Here is an 18,698-nt window from a genome sequence, read left to right as displayed (position 1 = left end):
AGTTTATATTCATTGAGGCCAATGCCAGGATATCTTGCATTAAAAAAGTAGTAGGATATGATGGGTTTTGTGACTTTTTTTGTAAACGTAAGAATTCATACAATATTGAGCGATTTTGTATCATTTTTTTAACATAAGAAGTAAAAAATGTATGATTCTTACGGTTTTTATTCTTACGTTTTTGAATAAATCAAGATTTAAAAAATTTTCAAAATTGTAAGACATTTACACTCAGCCCATACATAATGAAATAAAAAATAAAAAAAATTTTTAAAAATAAACCATTAAAAAAATTAAAGTTATTTTTAAAATAATTTATTTTTTTATTCTTACATAAATGACCCAACAAGTAAAACCAGATAAAATAGATTATCGAATTTTAGAGGATGGTGTTCCTGTTTATATTCAAAGATTTAAAGGGAAGCAACATTATAGAATTGTTAATCCTGAATACATAAAACATTTATTTAAAAAGGAAGACTGTGAATTATTAAACGTTAATGAATATGAAACCAATAAATCAAAATTGAAATATAAATATATTGGAAGTGATGAAAGATGCAAAGATAAAGATAAAGTTTATACAGTTTCATATAATGAATGGAAAACCAATAAGATAAGAAAACATTTAGGAGATTATGGTAAAAGTTCCGAATTCTTCAAATCTAGTATGTACGAGAGAATAAAATAAATCAGATATAATTATTTTCATGAATAAAAAATAAACTTTAAAAATTCATGTCTTACATTTTTGAATAATTTATTTTTTTAATTCGTAAGAAATGAGTGAATCAAAATTCGTGACTGTGAATCAATTAATGGATAAACTTTCACCAATCTCCCAGGTTAAACAAGTAGATTTTTTTGATGATTGCGTACAAAGTTTATTTTATAAAGGTAAGTTTAATATTAAACCTATTGCTTTTGCATTTGATGGTAAATTAATCGAAAATTCAAAATTTGGGAATTAATTCCGGATATTGAATTTATAACAAATATTAAGGATAAATGGTTTAAACAACAAAACCACCTCACTAAAGTTCTTTGTAGATTAATGATTAAAACTGAGGAAAAAGAATTTAACGGGTTTAAATATCATCCGTGTAAAATTTTAGAACTTGGTAACGAAAAACTTCAGAAAAAATTAAACGATAGACTATCAAAAGATAAAGTTGAAAGAGTAAATAAACTCGCTAAAGGTAATGGTAATGATGAAGAAGAATTTGATGAGTTCAAAATTGAACTTTAAGAAACTAATGATTATTTGAATTTATGAAATCAATTATTTGATTCATTCTTTCTTCAATCTCTTCTATTCTTTTTGTTAAATCATCTATTTTCATTAATGAGGTGATTCTTGATTGAGGAATAGATTTCAAACTAATCACTCCTTTTATTTTTGAAATTTTGAATCCATCAACTTTAAACATTTTATTCAATTTACACGTTGTCAATTCTTCAAATAATTTTTTATTATTAGCATAATAGTCATTAAATTCTTCAACAGATGAAAAAATTTTTATTTCAGTAATTGGTTTAACAACATTTATTTTTTGTTGAACTTTTCACTTTCATTTATTTCTTCCTCCTCTGTTTCATTTATTTTAAAATCGGTTTCATTTATCATTAAATAAAAATTAGAATATAAGTGATGAAATATATTTTTTTAATTAATATTAAATCAGAAATGGCGGCAGGATTCTTTAAAAAATTATGGGATGGAATTAAGAAAGCTGCGGGTTGGGTTCATAAAAAGATTATTAAACCCATTGCAAACTTTTTGGCACCAGTAGCGAAAACGGCAGGAACTATCATAGGTGGAGTATTAGGTACTAAAGCAGGTAATCCAGCGATGGGAGCACAAGCAGGTAACGCAATTGGTGGAATAGCTGAAGGAATACTTAATAAAATAGGAGGTAGATAGTGGAAAAATAAATATGAGATCCTATGGATCATCTCACCGCTTAGCGGCTTAAAATTATTTTTATCTTAGTATCGGTTGTAGTCTTTGATAAACTTTTTCTCCTTTATTTAAAACTTCTCTTATTGGGGCAGCTTTTGGTGTTATTGATTCAGCAACGTCACTAATTGCTTCTTTATTCTTAAATATCCAATTTGCCCCCTTCTTCAATGTTTCCCAAACTTTACTCGCTCCTCTTTTTACTCTATCCCACAGTTTCTTAAATATACCTGCAGCCATAGTTGATTATTTCATTAAAATTAAAAATTCATTTTCATCTTTTAATTTTGATTTTTTATTTATTAATAAATGACGACTAACTATTTGGTGCCAAACACTAAACCGATTAATGGAAATGTGTTTCATTCATTCGAAAAGATAAATGAAATATTCGCAAAGAATGACGGTAGAAGATATTATAGAGAACTTGAAAGTTCATGCTATGACTCTGATGCTCCATATTTTGATGATAAACAAACTCATTTAAGAATTACAAATCCGGCTCATGATGTGAACCAATTAGGTGACACATATATTAAACGTAAAGTTAAAGCAACTCTAGTTTCAAATAAAGCTTTCATATGTGATGCCGCTTTTAAATACATGCGTTTATTCGTTGGTTACAAATCATCAAATCAAAGCTTTAAACAATTAGAAGTAGAAACCGAAAGAGGTGATGCCGGTTATCTTCAGATGGATTGCGCCCGTGAATCTTTCGCATTTGCAACATATAAACCAAAATCAGAAAGGAAAGTTAAAAAGTTTGTTCATTCGTTATATAATAATGTTCAAAAATATGATAACTCAGTATGTGGTAAATATATTGACCCTTCAGAAGTTTTCAAGAAAGCAAATGAAGAAGTTGATGTCACTTTTGATATGATTATTCCGGTAAATGATTTGTTAGCATTTCAGGCGTTCGATGATTATCCTAAATCATTTGGTGATATCATTCTTAAATATTATGTTTTCAGGGATACTTTAGTATTTTGTCAGGTTGACCCGTTAAGAGTTGCTGATTTACAAAATTACGTTTATGAAAAGATAACTGATGAAAATTATGAAAGATTATGAATCATGTTTATAAATATGATCGCAAATTCCAACAAATCGGACTTCCTGCCAAATTAATTACAAGCTTAGCCGCTACATCTGCTGACGCAACAGTTGATGACGTTATTATTTCATGCACAAAGATGGAAGTTTTTAGAGGATAAATGCATTACACCAGGATACGGTTTAATTGAAGAATCAGTTAAAGCAATACCACGTTTATTCAGTAAAGAAGATCCATTCATGATTCCAGCTCAACATATTGACGTTCGTTCACTAAATGGAGGTTGCATCACTCCTGAAGGTATCAGCTCAGATTTCTCATACGCTCTTCATAATGTTACAGATGTTGTGTTAACATTTCCGAAGAATGCAATGCAAAGAACAGTTTTAGAAAATCCAATGCTTCGAGGTCTTCAGGTCACTATAGATTCCAGAAACTTCCCCGATCAAGCGATGACCACAGTGGGCGACATATTCTTTACACGTATGCTTCAAGCTTCTGATTTAGATGGAGTGAATGAATGCACAGAAGAATACGAGGACTCATTAACTAGACCACTGAATGCAGATGATGGCACGCCATTAGCTAGAACATGGAAAGACCAAACTTCATTCTTATGCACTATTCCAGTTCAACGTGATGGAGCGGGTATATTCTTTGATGGATTAGAAACTTTCAACTCACAAGTTACAGTACAAGTGAAAGCTTATCCAATCATTCAGGGTGAAAATGACACTTACTGTTCAAAGGTGACAAATCCTCCTCAGGTTTGGTTTACTAGGACTACATATTGGACATGGACACCGGATGAAGGTTTGAAATATCATCCAACAGGTACACCACCACAGTATAGAAGTTCATATGATGAAATATTGATGAATAGAAATGTTTAAAATTATAAATTTATTTTTGATTAAATGGATTTAAATTCATACACTCCTTATGAAGAATTAGCAGGAGTATATAATACATACATAGATGATATGATTAATGAAGCATTGAGTGATAATAGAAATGCTCTATCTAAGGAAAAATTAATGAAAATTCCATATTCTGAATGTTACTTAAATTCAATCACTGCAGCAATTGGTAAACAAAATAAAGGTAAAACATTAACGATATTAAAACAAATTATCATTATTGCTAACACTTTCCCCTATTCACATGTGTTAATTTATATCAACCGTTCAGGTTCACCTTCAGATGATACATTTGAATCTTTAAAGCATTTAATCAAAATTCCAATTATTTATTTATCACAAGAAGAAGCAGAAGATTATTTAAAAAACTTTTTAATGTATAAAGAATTATATAATACAATCAAGAAGCAAGGATTAGAGGATAAAATTATTGATAAACAACGGGATGAATTATTTGAAACACTTTCTATTTCAAATTTTGATAGAGAATTTTTGCATTCACTCATTTTTCTAGATGATGCAGTGAAATCAAAACTAATAACAAACGAGAAATCATATTTTAATCAGTTATTAACTCAATGTCGACACATTCAGTGTTCATTCTTTATGGCTGTTCAATATTTCAAAGCATTAAGCACAAACATTAAATCAAATCTATCAACACTTTTCATTTTCAGTGGGTTTAGTCGTCAACAGTTGAACGTTATGCTTTATCAAGTGAATTTACCAATGAGCATTAATGAACTTTACACACAATATCAGCAATTAGGTGAACATGGAAAAATAATAGTTGATTTAAATAAAGGAGGTGTTAAATTTGATTATCTTTTTATAATTAATTTTTATTTTTTATTTATAATTAAACATGACAGAAATAGCAAATCTTCTACAGGTTCCATTAAAACAAGGAACAAACAAAAAGGGTGCATATAATAGAACTATGAAAGTTCCTGATGGAATGAAAGAATTAGTTCATATTGTTGCTGGTCTTCAAAAAGATGTTAAACAAATGAGAAACGTTTTAACATTACCAGAAGCTCAAGCATATGCCAAACGTCATGGTCCAAATTGGGAAGCACACGAAGCAGACATTACGGGTCCAAATGGAAAACCTGATGGTATAAATGAAGTTTTCGTTACTGATGGTCAAGGAAATATTAAAGTCATAAATGGTTATAAATTAACTATAACTGATTATCCTAAACGTAAAGCATATAATGAACGTTATCCTATGCAATTTGATGAAAATGGAAAAGCTGTTAAACAATACATTGGAGAAGGTGAAAATGGTCCAATTAATTCATACTGTTATAATCCATATTCGTATTTCAATGAAGAATTAAATGCTATTGAAGAGGGACCGGATGGATTACCACGATATTCTAACCAGTTTGATGGTCAATATGCAATATTAGACCTGAAATTTCAGCTAAGAAATTCTTTAAAGTTGCTTTATTCGATCCAGTTTTCGCAAATGTTAAAGATGAACTTAAACAGCAATTCCAACCAATTATAGTAGCAAGAATTGCATCAGGTGCTTTATCTCAAGCATTCAAAGATTTAATTAAGAAACCATTATATCAGCAACGAGGTTTAACTTATGATTTAGTTAAGGAATCAGATAAAAGAAAATTTGAGAAATCAGATGATTATAAGAATGCAATTAATGAATATATTAGGTCTATTAATTACAATGAACCAGCTAAAAATCAACTTCAAGAACAAATACAGGGAATAATAGATTCAAAACTTCCGGCAAAATAAAAGTTTAAATATATTTTTTTATTCGAATATAAATGAGAAGACGTTTCATTAGTCAAAAGAACACTAACGCAAAAGCAGAGATTACGGTTGGTTATAACGTAAATGATGATAAATCACGAATTATTCAAAATGTTAAAGTTAATGTTAGCCCTGAATTAACAAGGTCAGCAACTCAACCAAATTTATTAACTCGTGACTTACCGAAAAAAGGAGGAGCAAAATAAAGAAGATGGAGACCCAATCATTTTATCTGAACCCGGTAAAGAACCTGTTGAAATTCCCACTTATCCAACATACCCCCCACCTCTTTCATCAAACATCGAGAACCCATATAAAATAGACATTAATTCTGAATTAATGAAAATTTACCGTGATATAAAATTAATAATTATGATTCAATAATAAAATTTAATTGAACAATCCGGTTTAATTATTTTACCTTATGAATCATTAATTCACATTATCGCCATTCTTTGTGATGTTCAAGATTCAGACGTTAAGATTCAATTTTTCATAGATGATGAGGTTTCATGCTGCGGAACAGTTGCAAAAATAAATCCTATAAAGGATATTAGCACAATTAAGATATCAAAGAACGGAACAACAACTGAACTTCATTTAACATATAATGATATTTATAATAAAATAGTTGATGAATATAAAATATCACTTGAAAAATTCTTTGTAAGGCTATTTAATATTCAAGCATTAACATTATCGAATAATAATCCTTTGAATCATAATCAATAATAATTGACCTTTCACCAGTTTCTATCGTTTGTTTTATTTCTTTTTGTTTCCCCACTATCCGGATCGGTCATTGTAATTGTTTTTATATAGTATCAGCTTTATCTTTAACTTCAATCTTTTTTCCATCGGGATATTTAAACCAAAATTCCAAAAATTCGATATTGTCAATCTGTTCATATTTTAATCTATCAATTACATTTTTAATACCATCTGAAAAATCTTATGAAATGGTCATTATATGGGTTTGATTGAACTAAATTTGAATGAAGTGAAATATAACCTGTTGATGAATATGACATTGACTCATATTTTCTGAAAACACTAAAAATTTATAACATGAATGAAATTTCTTATCGTTGAATTTATGAATTCTTGAGGTAATCTTATTCTAGTTTTTATTTATCACTGGAAATAACGCTTTACCATATTTTTAATCTAAAAAAATGTCAATTATCAATATTATTTCGAATAATAACTGTGAATTAAATTTAAACAGTTAGCGGAATTTATAATGTTACTCTCGTTTCTTTGAGTGGTAAATTTAATCCCATTCTTTTAGACCCTTCAGATTATATATCATTTATTAAAGATGACCATGAGCCGCATAGCGGCGGTCGTAGACCTTGAAAAAACGTATTGATATGTATATAAATAATGTGATAGCGAAATGGATATTAACATTATTTTAAGTTATTTAAATGAATCATTTATCGTATGGTATGAAGAAATTTTAAATCAAAACCTGATAAACTTTTGAACTTGATGAAATAAATAACCTTATTAAATTTCCGCTGAAAATTAAATTTTGTACTCCTCATCTTCGTTCATTGTTGGGGATATTAAATTTTGAAAAAGATGTTGGGGATGTTTTGTATTCTGACACTGGTTCCAATTTCATTTTAATCAAATGTGATAAAGTTAATACCCCAATGAGATTTTCACATCAAACATTAGACCCTAACTCTTACCCATCAATACAAAACATTTTATCCATCAACTTAAACACATTTTCTTTATCATATCCGTTTCAATTATCCGGGAATTCATTTATTCTTCATTCAAAAGATTTATCAAATATTAAATTTAGAATAACTGACCTATTTGATTGTGATTTAGAATTTATGAATGAAATATTATGGCAATTTCAAATAGAGAAAATAGCTGATGAGATAACGGATTAAATATTTATTTTTAAATCGTAATAAATGATTAAACAACAGCAACTTAAGGCGCAAAGCGCCCAGGTCCTTCAGACCATTACATACGCCATATATGCATATAATTCAAAGACGGCAGAACAAACGCAAAGGTTGAAATATGGAGATTTGGAGATAGTATTGAAAAATGACCATTTCGAATTCGTTTGCAAAAGTGGTGCAGTGATATCAAATATAAAAGAAATTTTATTTATGAATTCAAAAATTAAAGGAATAACGGATGATATAACATCAATTCCACCAGAAGAACAGAAATATTACGCATTAAATGCATTTCCTAAAGTTTTGAAGATTGGAAGATTTAATTTAAATGAGGAATTCATAGAAGGTTTCCTAAATGACATAATGAAGAAGGCAAATTTGGTTTATGTTGATGAAAAAGATAATGAAATTAAAGAAAAGGTTGAATGGTATCATGAATGGACATTGGAGACTTTTAAAGTTAAAGCTGATACAGAATGGGTTTCAGGATGTTTAGACCTTAAAGCAGATAAAACTTATGTTAACGATGAGTTAGAGAAGAAAGCAGATAAACATATGTTAACGATGAGTTAGAGAAGAAAGTAGATAAGGAAAAAGTTATTTCATTCATTAATACTGAGTTAGCAAAGAAAGCTGATATATCATTTGTTAATGAAGAAATAAAACAATCAGAGGTCTATTTTACTCCACCATTTTTAAATTTTATGAAATCATCAGATAAAACCTTTGATATAGATTCTTTTGAATGGATATGTTTCGATGGAGTGACCACGTATTTATTTTATACAGCTGGGGTGCTTTATTATTTTAAAACAAATGATTTTAAAAACTATGAATCATTTACTCCATCTGTTTGGAATCCTGATACACGAAAGCCAATCATTAATCCAAGAATTTTATATGTTGAATATAATAACGGTAAATTTATGGAAATGATAACGGTTGGAGATGATTTTTGCCCTTGTTATTCATTCGATTGTATCCAATGATTCAAATGTAATTTAAATCAAGATGCTAAATTTAAATATCCAAATAATCCTATTAGATGCGTTAATAATAAATGGGTACTAATTTATGAAGTCAATCAAATTTTCATTAGTGAGGATGGGATAAATTATTATATGTTTAGTATGATGTCATCAGATTTGGAAATTGATTATACAAGTAAGTGGTATTACATTAACAAATGTATTTTATCCTACAAAATGATAAAATTTATAGATCATCTTCAATACCACAAGGTCAATTTGAACAAATTTTTCAAGCTGATGGAGACATTGAAGTTTTATGTTATGCTTCAAATGTTTGTGTTCTTGTTTCAGGTGGTATGGTCTATTCATATCCTGTAAGTTATAACAGACATATTTATTTATCACAAGATTTTTCACAGGATCCAGAGAAAACACCAAGTTGGGAATTGGTTTTTCATTCACTCCAAAACTTACTCGAAATTATAGATTTACTAATTTATTTTATATTGATGGGTATTTCATTGCTTTAGGATGTGGTGATTTAGTAAATATCAGTAGTGATGGAAGAAACTGGTCTGAAATCACAAAATTTCAAGATGTTAGAAAAGCAATTTTCAAAAATAATACGTTAATATTGATGACAAGACCAATTTTAATTTCTTACCCAGTTTCAATATTATATAATAAATTCAATATTCATAATGGATTAAATACAATTCTTGAGATGATTTACCCCATTGGTTCAATATATACATCAATGAATTCAACAAATCCAGCTGATGTATTCGGTTTCGGTACATGGCAACAAATAACCGATCGTTTCCTCTATGTGCTAATAGTTCAAAACAAACCGGTGGAAGTAAAAAGATTACTGGCGAAAATTTACCTGCTCATAGTCATTATGTTAATTTAAACACTCAAGACTCGGGCTGGCATAGTCATACTTATACTAATTCGTTTGAATATCCTGATGGAAATAATGGATTTCCTGATGGATGGTCTGATAGAGACGCTAGCAGGGGTAAATATTGGTACGGTAATAAAAATAGATGGAATGAAGGATATACTTCAAACGGTTCGGGTACACATTCACATAATGTTTCAGGATATACACAAACGACAGGAAGAGGTACAGATTACATGCCACCTTATATGACAGTTTATGCATGGTTTCGCGTTCAATGAACGCTCAATGTTTGTTTCACAAACTTTAGAACGGCATAATTTAAATTTTTATTTTAGTATAAATGAAGATTCTACCATATGGTGTTATTGGAAGAGATAAAGATGGAAACCCAATATTTGATCCAAAGTTAAAATTAAAGTTGCTGAAACCAAAACAGGATGAAAAAAGAGAAAAATGAGAAAATGAGAAAATGAGAAAATGAGAAAATGAGAAAGAAAAAAATTTAAATTATGCAATTTTATTTTTATCATAAATGACAAAATTAATTAAGCCAACTATTTCTAAATTAATGATACCAATGAAATCATTTCATGGAGTACTTATCCCGGGTTCTTCACAATTAGCCGGGGCAAGTGTTGTGGCTCAAGGTGGAACATTAGCGAATCCATTCAAATTAACTAAAGATGAACTTAATAAAATGATGATAAATAACTGATAACAAAATTTTATTTTTATATAAATGGATACCCACAAGCTCAAAATTTACCACGAATCATAACAAGGGAGGAAATGATAAAAATGATGCAAGAACGAATTAAAACAACAAACCACGAAACCGAAAAGATGCGGTTATGCAGTAATGATGGAAAGAAGAACCCAGAAGGGTTCGGCGTCTCGAAGAGACGTTGTCGAAGAGGAATAAAAATTAAATTTGGATTGAGTTTAAAAATTCATCTTTATTAAATTCATCTCTTCCAATCAATTTATTTATTCTATTAAATTCTTTTATTTTTGCTTCACTCAGTTTAAGGATTGAACGGTAAGTTTCTAATTTTTCGATTATTTCTTTCCTCTCTTTATGTTTTAATTACTTTAGTTTTATGGCATCAGCCCCGCCGCATTGCGGCTTCTTTTTGTAATAGCATATTTTTGATTTAATTCTGTTTAGTTTCTTTTTATATTCATGTCTGGACTCTGAATCTTAATTGAATCAGGACTCTTGGATGCTTGTTGTCACTCATTTCTTACGAAATAAAAAAATTAAATATTATTTAAATATAATGGAGTAATAAAATAAATCGGAATTTCTATTAATTTATTGTCAACTTCAACTAATGCATTGCCGTTAATATATCTAACAAATTCAGCTATTGTGTCAAATCTTCGTCTTCTTTTTGTCATTGATTTATTAGTTTTTCCATAATCGAGATGAATCAAAACTTTATCCCCTTGTTTAAAATTCATGAGCCCCGAATTAATTTGTTCACGTTTAACATCATTTAACCTTTCCATTTGCTTTCTAATATATTCCCATTCTTTTGAAATATCATTTTTCATTTCCACTGGTTTCATGTTTATAGTTCTATGCCATGTATTATTGTAATAATATACTAACTGCTGTATGATGGAGTCATGATTTCCATCCCAGTATATCTGACCGTTAACCCTAACGCATCTCTAAGAGTTCTCATTACCGCATCAACTATTTTATTATGAAACGTATATGGAGAAGATGAAAGTAAAAATTAATTTGTGGGAAATAATGAGCCATAGCTGCCTGAAATCCTTTATCACCATCACCCCTTATATTATCTACTCTTTCATGATCTAGTAAGTATTGAATAGCTCTTCTTGTTTCCTGTTCTGTTTTCCCTTTCACCGGAATGCAATATAAATATCTAGTGTTAATGTTAATGGCAAATAAATAAGTAACGTTTCCTTTTGAATATTCCAGATGATCGATTTCGTATGAATATGGATATGGTGCAAATGAAGGGCGACTAAATTTTTCCTTTAACGGTTGAATTTTCGGGTCAATTGGTTTATTTAATATCTTGAAATCCTTTTTAAAATCTTTTTGCTTCTTTAATGTTTGAAATGGATATAATAAAGTGAATGATGAAGGATTAACTGAAGGAGGAGGTACTCGTTGGAGGTTTTGGTGTTGCAAGTGGTTTAATTTTATCTGCTTTGATTTTGGATGATGAAGTTTTGTTGATTTTCCTTTCATTAATTCTGGATGTATTCTATTCATTTGTTTTAAATATGCTGTATATAAAGGTTTGATATACTTTCCCGCTTCGAGTTTATGTTGAAGGATGAATTCCAAAAGTTGATCTTCATTTAAAAGTCGGGCTGAATATGGTTTAACTAATGAATCATAAATTAAAGCTTGTGCTTCATTTATGGTCTGAAGGACCTGGGCGTTTTGCACCTTTAGCTGTTGAACATTTGCTACTTTCTCTTTTGGTGTTGTTTTCGGCTTTTTCTTCTTTTGTTTTTGTTCCTTTGGCTTTTGCGGCTCAGGATTATATAATTTATATAATTCATCAATATCTTCTTCTGTTAATACTTTATTTTTGAAATCTTTCAACTGTTTAAGTTGTGATTTAGTTTTTCCCTTTGTATATTCATTATTTTTAATTTTGTCTTTAATTTCAGAAATTATTTTATCATGATATTTCAAAATTTCATTTTTATAATATGGATAATAATAATCCATATCATCACCCGTTATATTTATTATGTTTTTGGAGATATGATTTTAATTCATAATAATTAAGAAAATTTTGATTAAGTACTAAATTATCAATTAAATTTTCTAAATCTGCGTTATCCATTTATATAAAAATAAAATAAATGTTTTAAGGGTGCCCACCTCTTTGAATCATAGTATCAAAACCATTATTTACATATTGAATCGCATCATTAACGGTTCCTCCTTCTAAAACGGTATCAAATGGTGGAGTCCAGATTTCCTGATGATGATCATAAAATCCAGCAAAATTAACCGTATTATTAGGTAAAATATGAATCTCGGCGGTATATCTTCTATCTAAATTTGGATGCCTTATATGTATACCATTACTACCCGGATAAAATCTCAAACCTTGATTTTGTTGACGCATCAAATTATTGAAATTTCTTTCTTCAGGGGTGAATGTTCTTCTCCGTTGATGCTGTGGTGGTTGTGTGTGTGGTGGTCGTTGTTGCGGCTGTTGATGCTGTGGTGGGATTTGAAAAATTCGTTGTGGTTGATTATTTGGAATCTGAAAGTTAAAACCATTTGGTATAAATCTATTGGTTCCTTTTGTCTCTTCTGTGGCATTTTATTAAAAATAAAATTTTAAATTGTATTAAATAAATGGCATACAACATCCATTTTCACAACATACAGCCTTAGTGTGTGCTCCTGTTAATGCAGTCTTACCGATTGTTAAGCGAGTCATTGACCCGTTTTTAAGTTGTAAATTAATATTCTGACCATCGAAAATAACTTTATCATTTATTATATCCAAATAATTTTTAGGTGTTAATTGTTTATTTTGTCGTAAACTAACACCTTTCATTTTTTGTGCAATCTTTTTAAAATCACTTCCATCAATTGAACCGTTGAATGATGTATAACACTTAGGGCATAAAGCAACCATGTTATCACCTTGTTTCTCAATTGCTAAACCCAATAACTTCTTCTCATGTGCTTTTTCTTCAGCTTTATTCTTTAATTTAGGTTTAAATTTCTCATCAAAACAGAAGAAATCAAAAGGTGCGAATTTGAAAATGTTTTTATCATAAAATTTTTTATCGGTAACAATTGCTTGAAATGCTTGAGTGTTAGGAAGATTTGGGTCGCCAGCGATTGCCCAATAAGATGAATCAGTATCACCTTCAATGAAATGAAAACGATTAACATCATGCATTTATACATAAAATCATAAATGAAAACAAATACCAGTATTTAGCTTATCTAAAGTGAAGAATGCCTCTTGTAAACATGTATCACATCTATAAAATCTATCTTTAAGCATCACTTGATATGTATCTCACCTATTTCTCTTATGTTTTTAAACTTATTTGACATACATGCAACGCGTGCCTTCTGTGCATTCATTATTTTAGTCTTTGCGTAATTTTGTGTATTCATTGCATCGTAACCATATGATCCATTAAGTGAAATCTTGCAAAATAAACTTTTTCCTTTATTTCCTTCTAATTCAGCCTTTTGTCTTTCGTTCATAAATTCGTTCGCAAATTCATTAAAACAAGTGTTTTTCGTAAATGTTAAAATTGATTGAATATCATCGATGATAAAATGAAATCTGTCTATTAGATACCAAAGATAATAAGAAGAAAATGGTTGATATTGGTTGTGTGTTGATGCTAACTGAGTTAATTTCCTCTGTTTCTGGTCAACTGGTAGATTGTTTGATTTCATGTAATTATACATAAAACTGCCAATTGTTTTTTCATCTGTGATAATATCTAAGTTTCTTATTATCGGTAAAAAGTTTATGTAATCATTAATGTATTTTTCATCAATGTGACCCTTTACTTCAGCCACGAATAAAGTATTTTTCTTCTTAATTATTCCCAGTGCTTTTGCTTTCTTTGTTGCTGTATCACAAATGATAACACCATTCAATCTTCCCGGCATATACATTTTATGGTCAGTATATTGAATGAAATCATGAGGATTAGATGAAAATGATGAAGGATATAATGAATTAAAATCAACACCAACGAAATGAGTCATAATGTTGGTGGTGTCCTCATTTGATACAGTTTTAGTTTCTGGACTATATGAAAGTTTATTAATGTGCGTGATTCCTTTAAGATTAACACGATGTTGAACATTTGATAACCACCAGTAATTCCATTACGGAGAATGTGATAAGCTTCAACTGAATCTAAAGTCATTGGTAAATTATTTTTTAATGCATAATTTCTTAAATTGATTCTTAAACGTTGAACATCTTCATCTTTATTTGATTTTACGACATTGCAATAACAACACATTAACTGACAATTTTCTTTGGTATGTGGTTTTTCATTATCGATTCTATCCAATGTTGGTTTATTGCATATGTAAACGCTTTACCACACATTTTGCATTTAGATGAAAGGATTAAATCGTGATAGTATTGAAAATCATCCATTGAAACATTATTTTTAGTATCCCTTTCTGCTTTTTCATCTTGTTTCTTATATGATTCAATTTTATATTTCCAATACTTTTTCGTTAATTCAAAACTTGATTCTATCTCTTCCTCAGGATATTTTTCATTAGGATTAAAGTCTTTATATGCTAAAGCGTAACGAATCATTGAAGCATTCGATGATAAAGAAAGATTATGAAGCATATCAATTTTATAAACAAATGTTTCTTCAATAATTTTATCGATTGGGTCAATCATAATTTCAACATCTTTATTGCAATAATGAATAAAATATTCTAATCTATTCTTAAAATTTTTAGCATCATTGAGATATATTTGATAATCACTATCTGATATAGTTTCTTGAGTTAATGCTGAATAAAATGAATCTTTCGTGAATGGTTCCACTTTATATAATTCTTCTTCGTAATTTCCCATGTGATGAATTGATAAGGGAAAAAGGATTTAACACGTGATTTATTGTTTCCGAAATCTTGAGTGAATTGGTCTAATGTCCCACCCGCTATATAATTTCTGATGTCAATAAATCTCAATTCATATGGAACGTTTGTTTTCTTTACAATGATTTGCTTAAATTGTGAAGATGAACCCAGCATTGATTTTATTTTCCATTTTGCAGTGTTTAAATCACGAAGAATTAAATTTAAATCAAACTTTCCCGAATTAAAACCTATGATATTCACTTTATTGAATTCCTCATCTAGAAGTTCTTTAAATGCTTCCTTCTGTTTTTCATTTAATGTATGGGACAAAGTCCCCGCCGTTTGCGGCTTCAATAATTCTTCATATTGACTCATATTTGATTTAGCAACTAATGAACAGGTTGAAAATAAAAACTCAATCCAATCAGAAATAAAAGAATCACTCGAAGTTAAGCAAAAATTCCTCGTATATGTTTTATCATTTAATTTAACCGTTGATGATACCATGAATGGTTTTAAGTAAGCGTTCAAAGTTGCACACTCAGAAAGTTGTAATTCTTCTTTAGTCTCTAATGTTTCAAAGTCAAAAGTAATATAATATCTTGTCGGTTTATAATATTCTGCAAATTGTGAGCTAATAACCACTGATATATCTTCTGTTTCGTAATATGTGGTGCATATGGTTGCTGGTCTTTTGCAATTGAACGTCTTGAATTAATCTTCCATTATTTTCTTTACATTTCTCACAATGCTTTAAAAATCTTCTTTGGTTTTTCCTTTCTGGATCATCACGGATAGAATAAACTTCTTCTTTACAATATGGACAAACTTTATAGCCGGTGAGTGCTTCAACGTCTGTTATTCTGTCAGCGTGAAGTTTTCCACATGGACTCTGTGTTAATAAAATATTTACTGTTTCAAATTCTGGATCTATCATTATTGATTCCACTAATGGAAAGTCTACCTTATTTATGTCCACGTCTTCTGGTTGAGGATCACAATAATAGAAATCAATATTAACATTTAACATTCTCGCTAATCTCTCACTTTCTGATGAAATGTCAAACCCTTCATATGCATCTATTGCTTCATTTAAATAGCTTCTACGAGTTTTAGGATTAACACCATCAGGAATGTTATAGAAGCGTTTAAATAACCTTCTACCTTCTGCTCTAATTTGATTATCATTCATTTTAGCTGTTCCGTTTTTGTTCATTTATGTAAGAATAAAAAATTAAAAAATAAATAAAAATAAAGTTTATTTTTTAAAGCCCATAAAATGAATTAAGAACACATAAATTTTTATCATCTGCGACGTGACGAATACATTTTAATTTACTCAAGAATGCGTACCCTGATACATTAAATCTAATTCCTGTCTTATTTAATTTCACAACTTTGAAAAGGAATGTATGAATAGCTATAAAATGATGAGAAGATGTTTTATGGGTTGCTTCCATTTTTTCTGAAATAAATGAATAAATATAATGTTTATAAGTTTTCATATCTTTTATGTTCTTAATAACGAATGGTATAGACCTTTCCACTTCATCTTCCTTCGGTGCTGTTCTTTCATATGAAACATTATTAGTATCTTCAACAATGAAACCGCAATCACATAAAATTTTATATGTTCCAATGGTTTCTTTTGATATTTTATCTAATAAATCAAAAACTTTATCAACACCTGTGCATTTATTTAAATAATAATTTGTGTAAATATCATGATCTTCTTTCTTAATCGTATTAGTTGCATATGTCACGTTTTTTAGTGCTTTTTTGAATTTTTCGGAATCTAAAGGTGGTGAAAGTAGATACAGGGTATTCTTCATTATCAATAAATTGTAACTTATGTTTACGAATAAATTTAGTACCTTCTTCTGAAAGTGTTTCGTCTATTTCACCATCTAATAAATTTTGTGTTGATTCTGAGACATAATTTTTATATCTTTCTTCATGAGATTTCTGAACTGCTGATTCTGAAGCTGGGATATTCATTAAACCCTCTACTTCATTTTCATTATATTTTTCAACTTCTCTTAATTCCTTAATTTTTTCATCTATTTCATCTCTTATTTTTTTCAGTCTTTCAATTTCATTGTATTCATCATCTTTAATCCGTTCTTCATAATATTCAGGGAAAACATCAGGTTCTTTAGGTTTTTCTTCTTCAGATGTGGGATATAAGAAATTTATAACATCATCTTTATTCATTTTTCCATCATAATCTAAATCATTTAATAACTCGGCAAATTTTTGACAATTTCATAAATAATATTTATTAACTTCATAACCCGCCTCCTCTAATATATCCTTTATTTCCTCGTTTGTGAATCCTAATTTTTTAACGTTGTTAGTTTTGACGCTCATTTCATACAAAATAAAAAAATAAAATAATAAACATAACTAAGTTTTAATTTTTCGTAAGACATGAATTTTTAAAGTTTATTTTTTATTCATGAAAATAATTATTTCTAATTTCTTTTACTCTCTCGTATATACTAGATTTAAAGAATTCAGAACATTTCCCATAATCTCCTAAATGTTTTCTTATCCCTAACGTGTGCCAGTTATTATATGAAACTGAATAAACTTTATCTTTATCTTTACACCTTTCATCACTTCCAATATATTTATATCTCAGTTTTGATTTATTGGTTTCATATTCATTAACGTTTAATAATTCACAGTCTTCCTTTTTAAATAAATGTTTTATGTATTCAGGATTAACAATTCTATAATGTTGCTTCCCTTTAAATCTTTGAATATAAACAGGAACACCATCCTCTAAAATTCGATAATCTATTTTATCTGGTTTTACTTGTTGGGTCATTTATGTAAGAATAAAAAAATAAATTATTTTAAAAATAACTTTAATTTTTTTAATGGTTTATTTTTTAAAAAATTTTTTATTTTTTATTTCATTATGTATGGGCTGAGTGTAAATGTCTTACAATTTTGAAAATTTTTTAAATCTTGATTTATTCAAAAACGTAAGAATAAAAACCGTAAGAATCATACATTTTTTACTTCTTATGTTAAAAAAATGATACAAAATCGCTCGATATTGTATGAATTCTTACGTTTACAAAAAAAGTCACAAAACCCATCATATCCTACTACTAAAAAAAAATTCAAAGAATTGACAATTAGATAGCACAAATTTAATTCTCTAGACAAAGTATTATTGCTTATATATTCAAAACATTATCCTTAGGAGAAAGGGACAGACTAGCCCATTGTCACTTTTTAATTTCGCAAATGAACGCTTATGGAGTGGAGTTTTTGGGTAAATCTGATTTGCTTATAAATGAAATAAAATCAAAAGAAACCATATTGGCATTATATTATGCAAAAATAAATGATCTTACTTAGTACTTTTAAAGTTAATTTCAGAAAAAATTTGACACAATGGTATCCGGCACATACAAGTGGTGTACAACCAAAATATAAGTTGGTTTAAACATATATTGCTATATCTCATGATCTTACTTAGTACTTTTAAAGTTAATTTCAGAAAAAATTTGACACAATGGTATCCGGCACATACAAGTGGTGTACAACCAAAATA

The 18,698-nt window shown here is 28.9% G+C and overlaps 2 protein-coding genes and 6 pseudogenes across 8 annotated transcripts, besides 3 other annotated features; 4 read left to right on the top strand and 4 right to left on the bottom strand.

The window, feature by feature from the left end:
- Positions 1-1,984: 1,984 nt before the first annotated feature.
- TVAGG3_0968290 (uncharacterized protein) lies at positions 1,985-2,200 on the bottom strand (the record flags this gene model as incomplete). Its single annotated transcript, XM_001328554.1, has 1 exon — positions 1,985-2,200. The coding sequence occupies one exon, from the start codon at positions 2,198-2,200 to the stop codon at positions 1,985-1,987; it is 216 nt and encodes a 71-aa protein (XP_001328589.1).
- A 69-nt stretch (positions 2,201-2,269) lies between these two features.
- Positions 2,270-3,910, top strand: TVAGG3_0968280 (annotated as a pseudogene). Its single transcript has one exon. A coding segment is annotated over exon 1 (1,641 nt).
- Positions 3,911-4,060: 150 nt separating this feature from the next.
- Positions 4,061-11,524: a mobile genetic element.
- On the top strand, positions 4,803-5,453 carry TVAGG3_0968270 (uncharacterized protein; the record flags this gene model as incomplete). The annotated part of the gene is made up of 1 exon (XM_051253612.1): positions 4,803-5,453. The coding sequence occupies one exon, from the start codon at positions 4,803-4,805 to the stop codon at positions 5,451-5,453; it is 651 nt and encodes a 216-aa protein (XP_051079186.1).
- Positions 7,657-8,773, top strand: TVAGG3_0968260 (annotated as a pseudogene). Its single transcript has one exon. A coding segment is annotated over exon 1 (1,117 nt).
- On the top strand, positions 8,781-9,806 carry TVAGG3_0968250 (annotated as a pseudogene). The gene has a single exon. A coding segment is annotated over exon 1 (1,026 nt).
- An 868-nt stretch (positions 11,525-12,392) lies between the features above and the next one.
- TVAGG3_0968230 lies at positions 12,393-12,856 on the bottom strand (annotated as a pseudogene). The gene has a single exon. A coding segment is annotated over exon 1 (464 nt).
- A 28-nt stretch (positions 12,857-12,884) lies between these two features.
- On the bottom strand, positions 12,885-13,639 carry TVAGG3_0968220 (annotated as a pseudogene). The gene has a single exon. A coding segment is annotated over exon 1 (755 nt).
- A 1,267-nt stretch (positions 13,640-14,906) lies between these two features.
- On the bottom strand, positions 14,907-16,315 carry TVAGG3_0968210 (annotated as a pseudogene). The gene has a single exon. A coding segment is annotated over exon 1 (1,409 nt).
- Positions 16,316-17,070: 755 nt separating this feature from the next.
- Positions 17,071-17,580: a mobile genetic element.
- Positions 17,581-18,344: 764 nt separating this feature from the next.
- Positions 18,345-18,698: part of a mobile genetic element that runs on past the window's edge.

This window comes from Trichomonas vaginalis, chromosome I, assembly GCF_026262505.1.
Source record: "Trichomonas vaginalis G3 chromosome I, whole genome shotgun sequence".
In the NCBI taxonomy this organism is placed as follows: Eukaryota; Parabasalia; order Trichomonadida; family Trichomonadidae; genus Trichomonas; species Trichomonas vaginalis.
The sequence above is the reverse complement of the archived record's forward strand: the minus strand, read 5'-3'. Positions and strand labels throughout refer to the sequence as shown.